The 20,901-nt window shown below is 49.1% G+C and overlaps 1 protein-coding gene across 2 annotated transcripts in view; it reads left to right on the forward strand.

The window, feature by feature from the left end:
• The window catches only part of znf131 (zinc finger protein 131), a 43,893-nt gene extending 23,221 nt beyond the window's left edge, over window positions 1–20,672 (forward strand). For both annotated transcript variants that reach the window (XM_063047743.1, XM_063047744.1), the window contains exons 4-7: window positions 3,585–3,729; window positions 11,094–11,866; window positions 18,234–18,364; window positions 20,416–20,672. In XM_063047743.1, coding sequence (XP_062903813.1) covers window positions 3,585–3,729; window positions 11,094–11,866; window positions 18,234–18,364; window positions 20,416–20,661 — 1,295 coding nt within the window. In that variant the 3' untranslated portion in view covers window positions 20,662–20,672. The remainder of the gene's footprint in view (window positions 1–3,584; window positions 3,730–11,093; window positions 11,867–18,233; window positions 18,365–20,415) is intronic.
• The last annotated feature ends 229 nt before the right edge of the window (window positions 20,673–20,901 follow it).

Consider the following 20,901-nt stretch of genomic DNA (forward strand, 5'->3'; position numbering starts at 1 on the left):
TCTGTATTTCATTTAAGTACATAATTTGTTATTCAGTTAAACAATAGTTTGTTCTTTTTTTTTATACCTTTTTAACTATTTCCATGAAACTGCAGCTAATTGGGGCAGCTGCTTAATTGGGCCAAAATGTACTGGTCCTGATTAACCAGAATCGACTGTATTGGTGAAGCAGAGGGAATGTTCTAGAGGGATGATGTACCCATAAACTCAGTCTTTGCTTTTTGTTCTTCACCCTGGGGATTAAGGATGGCACAGAAGCACAGCGGTTAGTGTAAGGCTTTACGTCTCCAGTGATCGGGGCTACACTCCTGTCGCCACCTGTAAGGAGTTTGTACGTTCTCCCCGTGACTGTGTGGGTTTCCTCCGGGTGCTCCAGATTCCTCCCACAGTCCAAAAATAGTAAATTACTTAGTAAGTTGTGGGCATGCTATGTTGGTGCCAGAAACATGGGCTCCCGTGGCACATCCTTTGCTCGTCTTTTTTGTTGATGCAAATGACACATTTCACTGCCTGTTCAAAGTTTTAGCATACACGTGACAAATAAAGCTAAAGTAACCTTTAACATTAGAAATTCTTCAGAGGCTAGAAATCCCGAGCCACACGCACAAAATGCTGGAGGAACTCGGAAGGTCAGGCAGCATCGATGGAAATGAATAATCAGTCGACGTTTCGGGCTGAGACCCTTCATCAGGACTGGAAAGGAAGAATAAAAAGATGGGGGGTGCAGGGGAATGAGGATAGCTGGAAGATGATAGGTGAAGCCAGGAGGGTAGGAAATGTAAAGGGCTGGAGAAGGAGGAATCTGATAGGAGAGGAGAGTGGGCCATGGGAGAAAGGGAAGGAGAAGGGAATCCAGGGAGAGGTGATAGGCAGGCGAGAAGAGTGGGGAATAGAAGACGACAGGAGGGGGAGGGATTTTTTTTACTGGAAAGAGAAATCAATATTCATGCCATCAGGTTGGAGGCTTCTGTGTCAGGGGTGAGTAATGTGACGTTAGGACTGCTGAGATACTCATCAGGGTCGCTCTCGTCCATTTCCATTTCCAAAACCTCCCTCCCCTTTTCCGATCTCACTGTCTCTATCTCGGGACACAGCTTATCCACTAATGTCTATTACAAACCCACAGACTCTCACAGCCATCTGGACTACAGCTCCTCCCAACCTGTTACTTGTGAAAGGCACCCATGTCGACTTCATCCACTATACCTCTAACTTTCACTCTGCCCCCAGATTCACCTGGTCCATTTCCGACACTTCCCTTCCCTTTCTCGATCTCACTATCTCTGTCTCTGGAGACAGCTTATCCACTGATGTCTATAATAAACCAACAGACTCTCACAGCTACCTAGACTACACCTGTTACTTGTAAAAATACCATCCCCCTTCTCTCAATTCCTCCATCTCCGGCACATCAGCTCTCAGGCTGAGGCTTTTCATTCTAGAAAGGGGCTTCCCTTCCTCCACCATCATCACTGCCCTCAAACACACCTCTTCCATTTTACAGACATCTGCTGTTACCCCATACTCCCACCATCCTACCCTGGGATAGTGTTCCTCTTGTCCTCACCAGCCTCTGCATCCAGCACATAATTCTCCGAAACTTTTGCCACCTCCAATGGGATCCCACCACCAAGCACACCTTCCACCTCTTACCCACCCTCCCACCACTTTCTGCTTTCCGCAAGGATCACTCCCTACGCGACTGTCTTGTCCATTCATCCTTCCCCCACTGATCTCCCTCCTGGCACTTATCCTTGCAAGCAGAACAAGTACTACACCAGCCCCTTCACTTCCTCCCTCACTACCATTCAGGGCCCCAAACAACCCTACCAGGTGAGGCGGCACTTCACCTGTGAGTCTGTTGGGATCATATACTGTGCTCCCGGTGTGGCCTCCTGTATATCGGTGAGATGTGACGTAGATTGGGAGACCACTTTGCTGAGCACCTACGCTCTGTCCGCCAGAACATGCAGGATCTCCCAGTGGCCACTCATTTTAATTCCACTTCCCATCCCTATTCCGATATGTCCATCCACGGCCTCCTCCACTGTCGTGATGAGGTCACACTCAGGTTGGAGGAACAACCACCTTATATTCCATCTGGGTAGCCTCCAACCTGGTGGCATGAACATCGATTTCTCAAACTTCCGGTAATGCCCCCTGTTATGTACCCCTAGGGTTCATATTTTCTGTGGACTGTCACTTTAAAACGTCAGGAGAATGAGACTGACTTTTGGACACTGTTTGAGCTGCTCCAGAGAGAGAGAGGTGGAGTTATTTGATGGACAATCAATGTTGCTGTTTCTCTGCAGCTTGTTTTGAATATACAAGGACACACAGACACACACAGGGACACAGAAGAAAAGGACACGCAGATGCACTAAGGTGTGGCGAAATTACCACAACACTTTCAGGTGCCCACGAGTGTGGGACTGAGGATTGATTAAGAGGAATCGATCTGTGATTATTAGTGCATGAAAGAGTGACCCTGTGGAGCCTACCAGTATGTCTAACTCTTGCCTGGGTTGGTAGATTATCACTTGAAGATGGCGCTCTTAAGTTGGTCAAGTTTGGCAAACTTGGAAGTTTCGGAGGACAACGGGAAGAATCGACGGCATCGGCTCACGTGGACAACAAACCATCTCTCTCTCTCTCCTCAACTCTACTCAATTCCATATCACGAACTGAACTGACTTCGTTTACCTACCATCGTAAGACTGTATCCATTACCACCTAAGCTTGAAGAAGTTTGTGTTTTATATTCCCACACCTATATATGCATAAACTCTGCTAACCTGTTCGATTTATCTAGTTTTATATTACAGTATTGCATATTTACTAATAAAAGTAGTGTTAGTAAACAGCAAAACCAGACTCCAGGTGTGTTCCATTTCTGCTGGTTCGTTTAACCCGTTACGGGGTACGTAACGCCCCCACACACCCCCCTTCACCATTTCCCATCCCCTTTTCCCTCTCTCCTTGCCCACCCATCACCTCCCTGTGGTGCTCCTCCCCCCTTTTCTTTCTTCTATGGCCTTCTGTCTCTTTCACCAATCGACTTCCCAGGTCTTTGCTTGGGTCTGTTCCACCCATTCAAGATATTTATCAGGAGCACTGCGTACGCAGGGCCCTTAGAACCGTCAACAACCTCTCCCATTCCTCCAACAATCTCTCTGACTCCCTACCATCAGGCAGGAGGTACCGTAGCATTAGGACAAGGACTGTAACACCACTAAACTCCCTGCCACCACCCAGATCTCTTCACGTATAGAGCATAGGCATTACACAGTTTAGTTTTTAACTTGTACAGCGTATGATTTGTGAATTTATTTGTGGTAGTGGTACTTTACGTGTTGTGTGCGTGTGTTATATGTACTGCGTTGCACACTTTTGTTTGGAAGAACATTGTTTTGTTTAGCAGTGTACATGTGTGTGGTTGAATGACAATAAACTTGAACTTGACATTTAAACTGTCAAATTCACCTACACCGCTGGGGCTGGGCGTAGGTGGTCGGTGGTGGTGAGGGTTATGCAGGAGGTGAAGATGGCGGTGGTCCGGCTGATTTCTCACTGTTTGGTCTCAGGGGTGAGCAACCTGGCGTTTCAGCACCTGATCGAGTTCACCTACACTGCCAAGCTGATGGAGCTGCAGCAGGAAGAGGCGAGTGACGTGAGGAAGGCAGCAGAGTATCTACAGATGGAGGAGGCTATGAAAGCCCTCAACAACCGGTAACACTGGGGGCTTGTGTTCATCTCTGCTCCTTTGGGGAGGGGCAGGTACACTGGGCTGAGTGAGCTCCATCATCTTCTGCTGATTCCGCTGGCCAGTTTCAGAAACGGGCAACACGCACAAAGTGCTGGGGGAGCTCAGCAGGTCAGGCAGCATGATGGAAATGAATAAACAGGCCAAGAGTCTTCATCAGAACTGGAAAGGAAGAGGGAAGATGCCAGAATAAGAAGGTGGGGGGGGGGAGGAAGATGACGTTCGAAGGTGATAGGGTTAGCCAGGTGGGTGGAGGGTAGTGAGGAATGAAGTAAGAAGCAGAGAATAGGTGGAAAAGATGAAGGCCTGAAGAGGAGGGAATCTGTTATGAGAGGAGTGTAGATCATAGGAGAAGGGGCAGAGGTGATAGGCAGGTGAGAGGCCAGAGTGGGGAAATGAAAAAGAGAGAGGGAGGAGGGGAAATTTTCTGGAAGTTGGAGCATTTGATGTTTATGTCATCAGCTTGGAGTCTACCTTGACAGGATATAAGGTGTTGCTCCTCCACCCTGATAGTGGCTTCACCCTGTTGCTCTTTCAAACTGAGAGTGCAGAAATGGGAAGGTAAGTGGCAGATGGAATTCAATCCTGGCGTGGGTGAGGTGCTGACCTGAAGGGAGATTCCACAGTTAATGGCAGAGTCCCAAACACCATCCCACACCCACCAGGGAGGAGGCTACATCCACGCCAGGGCCACTAGACACAAAAACAGTTACCTTCCCCAAGCAGTAAGGCTGAACCCACCCCACCACACCCCAACCACCACTACTTTATCAGTTTGTCAGTCACCTTATGTACAGACACTCCTGTGCCTAGCGTCACTTTACCGACATATATACATATATGCTATCTATGTATATTAACTGTTCCATGAATTTATATTTATTGTGTTTTTTATGCTGCTTTGGATCTGAAGTAACAGTTATTTGGTTCTTCCTTACACTTAAAGACACATCCCAACCCAGATACGTGCTGTCAATCTCCTGCCGTCGGGTAGAAGATACAGAAACATCTTAGCTAAGACAGTGAGACTGAAAAACAGCTTCTTCCTGCAGGCTGTTGCACACTTGAATAATGCTACACCCTGGCTTGCCAATGACCTTGTACTGTAAATATCTGTTTTGCACGGACTGGAGTAGCACCACAATCTCGTTGACTTGAGCAATGACAATAAAGTTCTGTTCTTTTCTATTCACTGCACTGGGAATGACGTTATACAACCTAGAATGTTGTTATCTTGAACAGCGGGATCTTAGGCTCTGGCAACATGGCTCCCTAGAAATGACCGCCAAGGTCAGTAGGGTGGTGAAGAAGGCAACAACATGCTTGCCTTCATTAGACAAGGGACTGAGTTCAAGGGTTGGGAAGTTATATTGCAGATTTATAAAACTTTGCTTAGACTATCTTTAGAGTATTGCATTCAATTCTGGTCACTTCATTGTAAGGAGGATGTGGCAGTTTTGGAGAAGGTGCACAGGAGGTTTACGAGAATGCTGCCTGGTTTGGAAGACGTACTATGGAAAACCTGGGGCCTTTATCTCTAGAGTGACTGAGGCTCAGGGGAGATTAGATAAAGTTAATAGAATTAAGAGAGGCATAGATGGAGTAGATATCCAGTATCTTTTTCCCGGGATTGAAATGCCCGGTACGAGGGGTAGGTAGATTCAAGGTTGTTTAATATCATTTCCAGTACACAAGTGTAACGGAGAATGAAATAATTGTCACTCCGGATCCGATGCAACAGGAAAAACACAATCAGATAAAGAACACAATAATAAAAAACACAATAAATAAAAATAGGTGCATTTAATGTCAGAGAAATGTATACAATATATATCCTGAAATTCTTTTCTTCACAGACGTCCACGAAAACAGAGGAGTGCCCCAAAGAATGGGAGGGAGGGAGGGAACATTGACTCAGACCATGAGAGGACTGCGTCGGGCATTTTCATGCCTTACAAGGCGCAGATTGGCCCAAAGAATGAATGACAGTTAAAACATTAGAACTCCAAAGCACCCCCCCCCACAGCTCCCCCCTCCCACGCACAGGCAGCAGCAAGGCACCGACCCACCCCCCAGCAAAAAAGCATCAGCACCCTCCGCCGAGCACTCAAATGTGCAGCAAAGCATCCATAAAGACACAGACTTGCAGTACCCCAAAAACTACTCATTCACCCAATAATTTGACATACCACAGGCTCTCTCTCTCCTTATTAAGGGAGAAAAGGTGTCCCCATTTCTCAGTGAAGGAGGGGGGACAAAAAGAACTGGCTGATTTACGATGTTAGAAGTCTGTTGCGTCGCTTTATCCAAGCTCTGTGCTCAGAGAGTCGGCCCCAGAAAGGCACAGCTCTCCGGACACACAACCCCCGGCAGCTAACCCGCTGCTCCTGACGTTCCGTGTTCTCCCGCGACACTTCAGTCAGGGGCACTGGTCTTGAATCAGCACATCCCCATAGCCATGAAATCCCAGAACCCTGAAGGCATTCTCGTCTTCCAGGCTGTGTCCTTGTGATATCAAAAAGCAGCCGTTTGTGAGGCCCTGAGAGTGGATCCCATTCCTGTAAAGAACCGAAATCAGAGTGAACCTCCAGGTCAGGGTCTTCAAAAGAACCACTTGCACCCTGAAAAGAAAAGAAAAAGGTGTCAAAGGTAAAAGTCGATCTGTTTCTGAAGATGCAAGCAAAGGAGGCGCTGGCTTAACTCGCCCCATCTTCACAATATACATCAGATAGTTTATAAACACAGATCGATTGTATGTCCATAAAGTGACACCAGACACAGGAGTGTCTGTACACAAGGTGACTGACAGGAAATGATAAAGTTATGGTGGTTGGGGGGGCAGAGGAGTGGATTAGTGGGTGGAGGTGTTGATCAGCCTTACTGCTTGGGGAAAGTAACTGTTTTTGAATCTGATGGTGCTGGCATGGATGCTACGTAGCCTCCTCCCTGATGTGAGGCCCCTGGGCAGGGTGGGTAGGATCCTCCCTAATGGGAGTGGGACAGACGGTCCATGAGCAGGGTGGGTGGGATTGTCCCTGACGGGAGTGGGACAGGCGGTCCATGAGCAGGGTGGGTGGGATTGTCCCTGACGGGAGTGGGACAGGCGGTCCATGAGCAGGGTGGGTGGGATTGTCCCTGACAGGAGTGGGACAGGCGGTCCATGAGCAGGGTGGGTGGGATTGTCCCTGACGGGAGTGGGACAGGCGGTCCATGAGCAGGGTGGGTGGGATTGTCCCTGACGGGAGTGGGACAGGCGGTCCATGAGCAGGGTGGGTGGGATTGTCCCTGACGGGAGTGGGACAGGCGGTCCATGAGCAGGGTGGGTGGGATTGTCCCTGACGGGAGTGGGACAGGCGGTCCATGAGCAGGGTGGGTGGGATTGTCCCTGACGGGAGTGGGACAGGCGGTCCATGAGCAGGCTGGGTGGGATTGTCCCTGACGGGAGTGGGACAGGCGGTCCATGAGCAGGGTGGGTGGGATTGTCCCTGACGGGAGTGGGACAGGCGGTCCATGAGCAGGGTGGGTGGGATTGTCCCTGACGGGAGTGGGACAGGCGGTCCATGAGCAGGGTGGGTGGGATTGTCCCTGACGGGAGTGGGTCAGACGGTCCATGAGCAGGGTGGGTGGGAGTCGGACAGACGGTCCATGAGCAGGGTGGGTGGGATTGTCCCTGACGGGAGTGGGACAGACGGTCCATGAGCAGGGTGTGAGGGATTGTCCCTTTCGGGAGTGGGACAGACGGTCCATGAGCAGGGTGGGTGGGATTGTCTCTGACGGGAGTGGGACAGACGGTCCATGAGCAGGGTGGGTGGGATTGTCCCTGATGGGAGTGGGACAGACGGTCCATGAGCAGGGTGGGTGGGATTGTCCCTGATGGGAGTGGGACAGACGGTCCATGAGCAGGGCGGGTGGGATTGTCCCTGACGGGAGTGGGACAGACGGTCCATGAGCAGGGCGGGTGGGATTGTCCCTGACGGGAGTGGGACAGACGGTCCATGAGCAGGGTGGGTGGGATTGTCCCTGATGGGAGTGGGACAGACGGTCCATGAGCAGGGTGGGTGGGATTGTCCCTGATGGGAGTGGGACAGACGGTCCATGAGCAGGGTGGGTGGGATCCCTCATGATGTTACCGACCCTTTATTGTCAATGTGGAGCAGAGAGTGAGCTTGTAAATCTAGCGGGAGCCAAAGGATGTTGGGAATGGTGAGGGTGGAGTGCCGCGGGAGGGGTGTGGGACAGGTGTCAGAGAAGGAGAGCCAGGGGTGTGTGTGGTGTGGGTGCAGACACACCCAGGCCCTGAGACACCAGGCAAGGTCATTTGATTCCAAACAATTGGTTTATTGATCATTACAGAATGTCTCTCTGGTGTTTGTGCTCCCTCCCCTCTCCCTTCCCCTTTTCCCAACTTTGCCTGCCCCCTTCCCACTCTCAGTCCACAGTAGAGACCCGTATCAGAATCAGGTTTATCATCACTCACATGTGTCATGAAATTAGCTTTTGTTTTTGTGACAGCGGTACAGAGCAATACATACAATGAAATACGTACTGTGCAAATGTTTGGGCAGCCTTGCTATATAGTATATATGCCCCTAAGACTTTTGAATGTTGTTGATGGCAGGTAGGCTGATAATATGCAGAGAAAGGAGGGGGAATGGGAAGAGGGATTAGATTAATTAGCAGTCATTAGGTAGTTAATTCAGCACAGCATTGCAGGCTGAAAGGCCTGTCCTTTCCTGTACTGTGTACAATGGGGAAATCTGGCAGAGGAAGAGAAAGGCTGGACTTGTTTTCCCAGGAGCAAAAGAGGGTGCACAGATGACCTGAGAAGAGGTGTATGAGATTATGAGCAGCATAGAGGGCGGCAAGTGGTCCAAATCTTTCCCATGTTATGACTATCAAACTCAAGAGAGTGTAGGTTTAAGATAGTGAGTTGATCTGAGGCCTCTGTTGGTCAGGGTCGACGGTGGATGTTGCATCCTATCTGACTTGTATGCAAGCCAGTGCAGTACAGTATGAAAAGCAAGCTGCTGGCTCCCTCCTCATCATGCAACTGGTGAATCCAAAGGAACAGCAGAGACCAATACTGTTTGCCACCAGCAACATCGCAGGAGTTGCCAGTCAGTGCTGAACTCAGCGTAGGACTGCCTGAGGGCTCCAGCTCCAGCTGGTTCCCTCAGTGTGTACTGAGTGGGTATAGCCGCAAGGCAGCGGAGGTTTGAGATCGGAGAAGGAATGGAAGGATATTGCTCTAATGCAGGTGTAGCCCCCCCGGCCACCCTCAGGGTCGCTCGGCTCGCTGTCGTCTAGGGAAACAGCCTCGGCCCCGCCAAACTGGGTAATAGTTTGTTTGGATGTTGTGTGAGGTACCCCACCCCGCCCAAATAACAGACAATACACCAGATGCAATTAAATGATTTACAGTTTATAGATATTACTGGAACTATATAATTAAGAGAGAATAAAATATAAAAGGAAAATAAAAGGCGCCACACTTATCAAAGTTCAATCTCTTCGTGCACAAAACAGTTGGAGCTCAAGGACCTTCTTCTTCACCCTGCGACCCCTCAGACCACCTCGACCGGCTGCCTGGGACCAACAACGGTGGTCGACCAGACGCTCCACACGAGTCCGTCTCCGTCTCCTCGCTGAACGCCCTCCTCGGGGTCCGACCCCGTTAGCGGACATCACAGCACCTCGTCCATCCTCTGTCTCACTCTCCCGCCTTCTGCCCCAAAACCCCGCGCATACAGTATCTTCAAATACACCAAAACCATAACAACTATCCCAATTGGTTATTAGCACCCTGTTATCACCCTCTAAACCAAAACAAGCTGCTAGCGCAAACTTTCTCAGCGTTTAACACAACAAAGCCGCATTCCCCAGATTAACATAACAAAGACACCATTTTAATTAGCCTCCGCAGTAACATAGAAGTCGAAACCCCCTTACACAGGCAAATGGGTTAGTGTAGAGATGAACAAAGTTGGGCCCCATATCTAGGAAAGGATGTGCTGGCATTGGAGAGGGTCCAGAGGAGGTTCATGAGAACGATTTCGTGAATGAAAGGGTTAATGAATGAGGAGCGTTTGATGTCTCTGGGCCTGTATTCACTGGAGTTTAGAAGAATGAGAGGGGATCTCATTGAAACCTATCGAATGTTGAAAGGGCCAGATTGAGTGGACATGGAGAAAATAGTCATAGTCATACTTTATTGATCCCGAGGGAAATTGGTTTTCGTTACAGTTGCACCATAAATGATTAAATAGTAATAAAACCATAGATAGTTAAATAGTAATATGTAAATTATGCCAGGAAATAAGTCCAGGACCAGCCTATTGGCTCAGGGTGTCTGACCCTCCAAGGGAGGAGTTGTAAAGTTTGATGGCCACAGGCAGGAATGACTTCCTATGACGCTCTGTGTTGCATCTCGGTGGAATGAGTCTCTGGCTGAATGTACTCCTGTGCCCACCCAGTACATTATGTAGTGGATGGGAGACATTGTCCAAGATGGCATGCAACTTAGACAGCATCCTCTTTTCAGACACCACCGTGAGAGGGTCCAGTTCCATCCCCACAACATCACTGGCCTCACGAATGAGATTGTTGACTCTGTTGGTATCTGCTACCCTCAGCCTGCTGCCCCAGCACACAATGTTTCCTATAGTGGGAGAGTGGGACCAAAGGGCACAGCTTCAGAACACAAGGGCGTCCCTTTAGAACGGAGATTAGGGGGAATTCCTTTAGCCAGAAAGTGGTGAATCTGTGGAATTCATAGCCACAGATGGCATGGATGGTAAATTATTGGGTATATTTAAAGTGGAGTTTTGTTAGGTTCTTGATTGGTCAGGGCATTAAAGGTTACAGGGAGAAGACAGGAGAATAGGGTTGAGAGGGAAAATAATTCAGCCACGATGGAATGATAGAGCAGACTTTTTAAATCTTTTTATTAATTTTTCAAAATTATAAACTCAATAACAAAGTTAATAGAGCAGACTTGATGGGCTGAGTGGCTTAATTCTGCTTCTGCAGTATATGTTGTCAGCTATGTGCTCTGGGAGCTCAATCCATATACATAAAAACCTTTGTGTAAAAGAAGTTGCCCCTCAAGTTCTTATTAAATTTCTCCACTCTCACCTTAAATCTATGCCCTCTGGTTCTTGATTTTCCAACGCTGTGAAAAAGACTCAGTTCATTCACCCTACCTATGCCCATCTCACTGACTTGTGTGTCTCCCTTGCTGCCCTGCTCTGCATCCTGGGGTTTTGCCTGCTGCGCTGAGCGCTGTTCCCGATCTTTCCGTTTCCCCTGATTATCCTGTTCTGCTTCCCAGGGACAGCGCCAGGTCTCCGACGGCGCAAGCCACGAATTTTCACAAGAGGAAAGCCATGAATCAGACGCTAACAGAGACGTCCATCGTCATCACAGAAACGCTGCCCACCATCCAGGAGACGGAGACGGTGGAGATCGATCAGGAGAACGTCTTTGCGGCTGAGATCGTGGAGATTGGTGGGGACACTGAGCGGATGGAGGAGGAGGCGACGGACACTGGAGTGACCGTGGCAGAGGACCAGCCCGTAGCAGACGAGACAGCGCAGGCGTCTGGCGGTGTGCCGAGCTCGGAGCAGCAGGCTGAGTCGGCCCTGGCTCTGCTCGCCGACATCACCAGCAAGTACCAGCAGGACAGTGTGGACAAGGAGCCGGAGAGGGAGGGGGAACTGGAGCTCGCGGGCCAGCCCCAGGAAGAGGAGGAGGAGGCAGAGGCGGAGGTGGCCACCATCTCCACGGAGGAGAGCATCCACATCGTGGAGGTGCTGGCGCAGGGCGACAAGGTGTTCTGCTGCGAGAAGTGCAGCCGCATCTTCAGACTCTTCTACCACTTCAAAGAGCACATGAAGATCCACTCGGGGGAGAACTACGTCTGCCACCTCTGCAGCAAGCAGTACACACGGGAGAGCGCCTGGAAGCAGCACCTCTCCTCCCACCGCGACGACGAGGGCACCAACAAAAAGCCACGCTGTGTCCGCAAGGTACACGTGTGCCAGTACTGTGAGAAACAGTTTGACCACTTCGGACACTTTAAAGAGCACCTAAGGAAACACACGGGTAAGAACGGAGCTGGTTTATTATCGTCACACAGTACATTGAGGAGGAAGTGCTTAGGGGTGAAGTGAAGTGAAGTAGCTGTTCCTGACTGGTACTGGTTCTGGCCCTCTCAGCCAGGGCCGTCATGGGCACTAGCCTCCCCAGCACTGGGGACATCTTCAAAAGGCCATGCCTCAAAAAGGTGGCATCCATCGTTAAGGACCCCCATCACCCAGGACATGCCCAATTCTCATTGCTACCATCAGGAATGAGGTACAGGAGCCTGAAGGCACACACTCAATGCTTCAGGAACAGCTTCTTCCCCTCTGCCATCAGATTTCTGAACAGACAGTGAACCCATGAACACTATCTCTTTTTTTCTGCACTGCTTATTTAATTTGTTTATATATATCTTACTGTAATTGTTGGTTTTTAATTCTTTTTATTATTATGAATTGCTATGTATAGCAATGTACAGCTGCCGCAAAATTTGTTTCCCTCAGTAGATGCTGCCTGAGCTGCTGAGTTCCTCCAGCATTTTGTACATGTTGCTCTGGATTTCCAGCATCTGCAGAATCTTTTGTGTTTATGATTTGCTGCTCCACTGCGAAGTCTCTGATGGAAATTCAGTGAGACCCTCTCTCACTGCTCTCCCTCTGTGATCCCTGCTGCTCTCTGACTCACCTGGGCTCAGTACCACAACCACACACCACCTTCCAGCTAGCCTTCTTCCCCTCTCTGTAGCACCTTTCCAGTCCTAACGAAGGGTCTCAGCCTGAAATGACAACCGTTTGTTCATTTCCATAGACACTGCTGAGTTCCTCCAGCATTTTGTGCCTTCCACCTCCTTTGGTAGAAAGGTATCTCCGCCCCGGCACCCATTCCCCTGTGCCATCGGATTTATAAAAACAGTCGTAGTTGAGTGTGTTCCTGCAAAATCATTCAGCCTTCCCCAGTCAGAAGCCCTGGATGAACCATGAGATCTGCAATCTGCTGAGGGCCACCTCAGGGGCATTCAGGTCTGGTGACCAAGAAGGTTACAAGAGGTCCAGGTACGATCTCCGAAAAGCCATCTCACTGGTAAAGTAACACACATCAAAGTTGCTGGTGAACGCAGCAGGCCAGGCAGCATCTCTAGGAAGAGGTACAGTCGACATTTCGGGCTGAGACTCTTCGTCAGGACTAACTGAAGGAAGAGTTAGTAAGAGATTTGAAAGTTGGAGGGGGAGGGGGAGATCCAAAATGATAGGAGAAGACAGGTTGGAGGAACCTCCTGTACTGTGAAGATGAAGCCACACTCAGGTTGGAGGAACAACACCTTATATTCCGTCTGGGTAGCCTCCGGCCTGATGGCGTGAACGTCGACTTCTCTAACTTCCGCTAATGCCCCACCTCCCCCTCGTACCCCATCTGTTATTTATTTTTATACACGCGTTCTTTCTCTCTCTCGCCTTTTTCTCGCTCTGTCCCTCTGAATATGCCCCTTGCCCATCCTCTGGTTCCCCCCCCCCCGCTTGTCTTTCTTCCCGGACCTCCTGTCCCATGATCCTCTCGTATCCCTTTTGCCAATCACCTGTCCAGCTCTTGGCTCCATCCCTCCCCCTCCTGTCTTCTCCTATCATTTTGCATCTCCCCCTCCCCCTCCCCTTCCCACTTTCAAATCTCTTACTCACTCTTCCTTCAGTTAGTCCTGACGAAGGGTCTCGGCCCGAAACGTCGACTGTACCTCTTCCTAGAGATGCTGCCTGGCCTGCTGCATTCACCAGCAACTTTGATGTGTGTTGCTTGAATTTCCAGCATCTGCAGAATTCCTGTTGTTCACTGGTAAAGTGGCAATTCTGGACTAAACTTGAATTAACGAAGGATGCTCAACAGTTGTGGCAGGGCTTGAATGCTGTCACCTCTTACTAAGTGAAATCAAGTGACACAGGCAGAGTAGTGAGGTAGAGTTCATGGGTTCATTGTCCATTCAGAAATCTGATGGCAGAGGGGAAGAAGCTGCTCCTGAATCACTGAGTGTGTGTCTTCAGTGCTCCTGTACCTTCTCCCTGATGGTAGCAATGAGAAGGGGGCATGTCTTGGGGATGGGAGTCTGTAATGACGGACGCCGCCTTTTTGTGATGTTGCTCCTTGAAGGTGATCTGAATGCTGGGGAGGTGAGTGCCCATGATGGGAGCTGACTGATTGTATAAGTCCCTGCAGCTTAGTTCAGTCCTGTGCAGTCCCCCCTCTCCCCCCCAACAATACCAGACGGTGGTGCAACCAGTTACAACACCCATCTGTAGAAACTTGTGAGTGTCTTTGGTGACAGACCAAATCTCCTCAAACTCCTAATGAAACAGAGCCATTGTCGTGCCACCTTTGTAACTGCATTGTTATATTGAGCCCAGGGTAGATTTTCAGAGATGCTGATACTCAGGAACTTGAAGTTGCTCACCCTTTCCACTTCTGTTCCCCCTGTGAGAACTGTTCCCTGATCTGACCCTTTCTGAAGTCCACAGTCAGCTCTTTGGTCTTAGTTGAGTGCCAGGTTCTTGCTTGATGCCACTCAACCAGCTGCTGTATCACAGATCTGCAGGTGCTGGACATCCAAGCGACAGACACAGAATGCTGGAGGAACTCAGCAGGCCAGGCAGCATCTATGGAAAAGGTACAGTCGACATTTCGGGTCAGGACCCTTCAGCAGGGCTGGAGAAAAAAAGATGGGGAGTAGAGTTAAAAGGTGGGGGGAGGGGAGGAGTGAAGTAAAGAGCTGGGAGGTTGATTGGTGAAAGAGATACCGGGCTTGAGAAGGGGGCGTCTGACAGGAGAGGACAGAAGGCCATGGAAGAAAGAAACAGCGGGAGGAGCACCAGAGGAAGGCAATGGGCGGGCAAGGCAATAAGCTGAGAGAGCGACAAGGGGACGGGGAATGGTGAAGGGGAGAGAATTATAGGAAGTTTAAGAAATTGATGTTCATGCCATCAGGTTGGAGGCTACCCAGATGAAATATAAGGTGTTGTTCCTGCAACCTGAGTGTGGCCTCATCGTGACCGTGGAGGAGGCCATGGACGGACATATCGGAATGGGAAGTGGAATTAAAACGGGTGGCCACTGGCAGAAGGAGCGTAGATGCTCGGCGAAGCAGTCTCCCAATCTATGTCAGGTTGTACTGATATACCAGAGGCCACACCAGGAGCACCAAACATAGTATATGACCCCAACAGACTCACAGGCGAAGTGTCAGCTCACTTGGAAGGACTGTTAGGGGCCCTGAGTGGTAGTGGTAGGAGGGGTAGGGGCAGGTATAGTACTTATACCACTCTCAAGGATGAGTGCCAGGAGTGGGATCAGTGGGGAGGGACGAGTGGACAAGGGAGTCGCATAGGGAGCGATCCCCGCGGAAAGCAGAAAGTTGAGGGGGGGAAGGATGTGTTTGGTGGTGGGATCCCGTTGGAGGAGGCGGAAGTTTGGATGTGGAAGCTGGCGGAGTGGTAGGTGAGGACAAGAGGAATCCTATCCCTGGTAGGGTGGCGGGAGGATGGGACGAGAGTAGACGTGTGTGAAATGGAAGAGACGCAGCTGCGGGTTGATGGTGGAGGAAGGGAAGCCCCTTTCTTTGAAAAAGCTGTTATATCTCACTCTTGTACACCTTCTCGTCACTATTTGAAATTCTGCTAACAATAGTTGTTTCATCAGCAAATTTGTAGATGACATTTGAGCTGTGCAAAGGCACACAGTCATGGGTGTAGACAGAGTAGAGCAGTGGGCTAAGCACACACCCTGAGATGCACCATCAGTGGAGGAGGTATCACAAACTCCACAGCCCCCGATGATCCTGTGATTTCAGTCTCTGGGGCTGATGTGACAGCGTCCTTCTGGAGGGTGAATCGAAGGAAAGCATCCGGCCCAAATAGGGCACCTGGCTGAGTACTAAATACCTGTGCTGATCAACTGGCTGGACCCTTCAGTATTTTTTACCTCACAGTTCGGTTCACGGCTTCAAGCAGCCTTCCATTATACCGGTGCCAAAAAAAGAACGTGACAACCTGTCTCAATGATTATCAGCCAGTAGCACTTACATTCGCTGTAATGAAGCTCCATTTTGCCTACCGGCACAACAGGTCATCAACAGATGCCATCTCAGTGGCTCTTCAATCAACCCTGGAACATCTGAACAGCAAAGATGCATACATCAGGATGCTCTTTATCGACTACAGTTCAGCATTCAGTACTATCATTCCCTCAAACCTGATCAATAAGCTCCAAGACCTCGGCCTCAATACCTCCTTATTCAATTAGATCCTCAGTTTCCTCACTTGCAGACCCCGGTCAGTTCGGTTTGGCCGCAACATCTCATCAGCACAGGTGCACCTTAAGACTGTGTGCTCAGCCCCCTGCTCTACTTGCTCTACACTTGTGACTGCGTGGCTGAGCTCAGCTCCAAAGCCATATTCGAGTTTGCTGACGACACCACTGTCGTAGGCCGAATCAAAGGTGGTGATGAATCAGCGTGTGGGAGGGAGACTGAAAATCTGGCTGAGTGATGCCACAACAGCAGCAATCTCTAACTCATTGTCACCAAGAATAAGGAGCTAATTATCAACTTCAGGAGGAGCAAACCAGTGCTCATCGGGGAATCAGAGGTAGAGAGGGTCAGCAATTTTGAATTCCTTATCGTTTCAGAGGACCTGACCTAGGCCCAGCACATAAGGGCAATTACGAAGAAAGCCTTTACTTCCTTAGAGGTTTGTGAAGATTCAGCATGATATTTAAAACTTCGACAAACTTCTATAGATGTGTGATGGATAGTATACTGACTGGCTGCACCACAGCCTTGTATAGAAACACCAATTCCCTTGACCAGAAAATGCTACAAAAAGTAATGGGTACGGCCCAGTCCATCACAGCTAAAGCCCTCCCCACCATAGAGCACATCTACACAGAATGCTGTCGTAGGATTCATCATCAGGGACCTCCAGCACCCAGGTCATACTCTGTTCTCACTGTTGCCATCAGGAAGAAGTTACGGGAGCCTCAAGACTTGTACCACCAGGTTTAGGAATACTTATTACCCCTCAACTATCAGGCTCTTGAACCAAAGGGGATAACTTCACTCAACTTCACTCACCCAATTGCCCAATCATTGAACTGTTCCCACAACCTGTGAACTCACTTTCAAGGACTCTTATCCCATGTTTTCAATATTTATTGCTTATTTATATTTTACTTATTGTATTTTCTTATTTATTATTATTTCTTATTTTTCTCTCTTTTTATACTTACACAGTTTGTTGTCTTTTGCACACTATCTGCCCTGCCGGTGTGGTCTTTCATTGATACTATTATGGGTAGTGGATTTATTGAGTATGCCTGCGAGAAAATAAATCTCAGGATTGTATATGGTGACACATATGTACTTTGATAATAAATTTACTTTGGATGTTGGACTTTGAGATTTCTGAACGGCCCGTGAGCCCATGATTGCCACCTCACTGTTCTGCTCCCTTTTTGTTCTGTCTATCTATAATCTTACTGTAATCAATAATTTTTATATCTTGTACTGTTGCCACAAAACAACCAACTTTGTGATATACAGTCGGTCAGTGATAATAAGTCTGATTCGGATATGTAATTTCTTGTCTCCCATCCCCAACAGTCAGTCCCTTCTAAGATCTGAATCAGATTTATTAACGTGTATGATGTGAAAAATGCTTTTGTTTTGCAGCAGCAGGACAATCTAAAGGCATAAAATTATAATAACATGAAATAAATAAATGGTGCAAAACATGGAATAATGAGGTGGTGTTCGTGGGTTTATGGTTCATTCCGAAATCTGATGGTGGAGTGGAGGAAGCTGTTCTTGAAACACGGAATATGGGTCTTCAGGCTCCTCTACCTCCTGCTCGTGGTCTTCTGCTGCTGTAGCCCATCCACTTCAAGGTTCGTTCAGAGATGCTCTTCTGCACACCGTTGTTGTAACGTGTGGTTATTTGAGTTACTGTCACCTTCCTATCAGCTTGAACCAGTTTGAACCATTCTCCTCTGACTTCTCTCATTAACAGAGGTGTTTTTGCCCACAGACCCACTACTCACTTGATATTTTTTGTTTTTCGCATCGTTCTCTATAAACTCCAGAAATCGGCAGTTTCTGAGACACTCAAACCACCCTGTCTGGCAGCAATAATGATTCCACGGTCAAATTCACTTAGGTCACATTTCTTCCCCATTCTGATGTTTGGTCTGAACAACAACTGAACCTCTTGACCACATCTGCATGCTTTTATGCACTGAGTTGCTGCCACATGATTGGCTGATTAGATATTTGCATTAACGAGCAGGTGTACAGATGTACCTAATAAAGTGGCCACTGACTGTAACGGAAATGCCTACTGTTCTTGTCCTGCAGGTGAGAAGCCCTTCGAATGCCCAAACTGTCATGAGCGCTTTGCCAGAAACAGCACCCTGAAATGCCACCTGGTAGCCTGCCGTACAGGTATGGGTGCCAAGAAAGGAAGAAAGAAGATGTACGAATGCCAGGTACCGTCTGCTGACCTGCGCAGGTCACTTCTGCCCCTCCAGGCGAGAACAGCGATCTCTGAGATGAGAGCAGGAAACCCAGGAAGAACTCAGCCTACTGAGTTGCATCTGTGGAACGATTGCCATCAGTTTCCGTCATTTCCAGCCCTTTGTACCCCTGCCTCTTCAACCTCCCAGCCTCTGTCACTATCTCCACTCCCTGTCCTTCAGCAACAGTACAGTGTAAAGCCCTATTACCTATTGCCTGTTACCATCTGCCTATTACCTCTCCTCACCTGGATCCACCTATCACCCGCCCGCTCTTGCTTCACATCTCCGTATACTGGCCGGCTGCTCCCCTGTCTTTCAGTCCTGATGAAAGGCAGTGACTTGAAACGATGATTTTTCCACGGAAGCTGCCTGACCCACTGAGTTCCTTTAGCATCTGGTTTGTTGCTTCAAATTCCAGCACCTGTGGCTTCCTATGTTTCTACTGGAGAATTCAGTGTCCACTCCAGAACAATGTCTCTGTTACACATTGCTTTGGCCCTGTGGAGGAGGCCTGAGAGTGGTAGTAAATAGTTGCCTCTGACTGGAGGCCTGTGACTAGTGGAGTGCTGCAGGGATCGGTGCTGGTTCCTTTGTTGTTTGTCATCTATACAGAAACATAGAAAATAGGTGCAGGAGTAGGCCATTCGGCCCTTCGAGCCTGTACCGCCATTCAGTATGATCACGGCTGATCATCCAACTCAGAACCCTGTACCAACCTTCCCTCCATACTCCCGATCCCTTTAGCCACAAGGGCCGTATCTAACTCCCTCTTAAATATAGCCAATGAACTGGCCTCAACTGTTTCCTGTGGCAGAGAATTCCACAGATTCACCACTCTCTGTGTGAAGAAGTTTTTCCTCATCTCAGTCCTAAAAGGCTTCCCCTTTATCCTTAAACTGTGACCCCTCGTTCTGGACTTCCCCAACATCGGGAACAATCTTCCTGCATCTAGCCTGTCCAATCCTTTTAGGATTTTATACGTTTCAATAAGATCCCCCCTCGATCTTCTAAATTCCAACGAGTATATATCAACGATCTGGATGATAATGTGGTTAACTGGATCAGCCAATTTGCGGATGACACCAACATTGGGGTGTAATGGACAGTGAGGAAGACTATCATGGCTTGCAGAGGGATCTACATCAGCTGGAAATGACGGAATCTGATCGCAATCGTTCCACAGATGCAACTCAACAGGCTGAGTTCTTCCCGCATTTCTTGCTCTTACCTGAAACGTGGCAATAGAATTTAATGCTGGCAAGTGTGAGGTGGTACACTTCAGGAGGACCAACCAGGGTAGGTTTCGCACAGTGAACGCTAGGGCACTGAGGAGTGTGGGAGAACAGAGGGGTCTGGGAGTACAGGTGCATAATTCATTAAAAGTGGAGTCACAAGTAGATAGGGTTGTAAAGAAAGCTTTTGGCACATTAGCCCTCATAAGTCAATGTATTGACTACAGGAAATGGGATGTCATGTTGAAGTTGTACTAGTCATTGCTGAGGCCTAATTTGAAGTATTGTCTGCAGTTTTAGTCACCTACCCACAGGAAAGATATGAATAAGGTTGAAAGAGTACGGAGAAAACTTACAGGGATGTTGCCAGGACTTGAAGACCTGAGTTATAGAGAAAGGTTGAATACGTTCGGACTTCATTCCCTGGACTGTATGGAAAAAGGGGGCGATATGACAGAAGTATACAAAATTACAAGAGGTACAGACAGAGTAAATGCAAGCAGGCTTTTTCCACTGAGGTTGGGTGAGACTAGAACTTAGAGGTCATGGGTTAGAGGTGAAAGGGGAACATGATGGAGAACTTGTTCACTCAGAGGGTGGTGAGAGTGTGGGACGAGCTGCCAGTGGACGTGGTGGCTGCGAGTTGATTTCAGTGTTTGTGAGGGGTATGGTGAGCCGTGGTCCGGGTGCGGGTCAGTGGGACGAGGCAGATAGGCTGAGGAGCCCGTGTCAATGCTTCGTGCTGTGATGGATGTCAGTGTAATGTGCGTTCATTGTCCCGTCCGCCAGGTCTGCACCAGCGTCTTCCCCAGCTGGGACCAGTTCAAGCACCACCTGGCCGAGCACACGGGAGAGAAGCCCAACCACTGCACCCTCTGCGACATGTGGTTCATGCGTGCCAGTGAGCTGCGGCAACACGTGAAGGAGAAGCACGGCAGCACCGAGCAGGGGACGGGCGCCCTGGCGGAGATCGTGGTGCTGATCAACACTGAGGCCATGGAGAGCGAGACAGTCATCGAGGAGGTGGCCGTGTAGGAGGATCGGGGACTGGGAAAGGGGAGGGGAGGGGTGTGGGTGGGGGTGGGGTGGGCACTTCCACGCCCGGCCCAACGTCAAGAGGTGGTGGGAGAATGACTAGGGTGATCGGTACACCAGCTGAGGGCAGGGTCAGCCACTCTCCCACCCCAACCCCCATCAGACTTCTGGTTTCAAGCTTCAGCAAATAATGGTCAGATTACTCTGCCTCTCAAGTGGAACTACCATTCAAGACTGTGT

Source organism: Mobula hypostoma, chromosome 5 (genome assembly GCF_963921235.1).
Source record: "Mobula hypostoma chromosome 5, sMobHyp1.1, whole genome shotgun sequence".
Lineage (NCBI taxonomy): Eukaryota > Metazoa > Chordata > Chondrichthyes > Myliobatiformes > Myliobatidae > Mobula > Mobula hypostoma.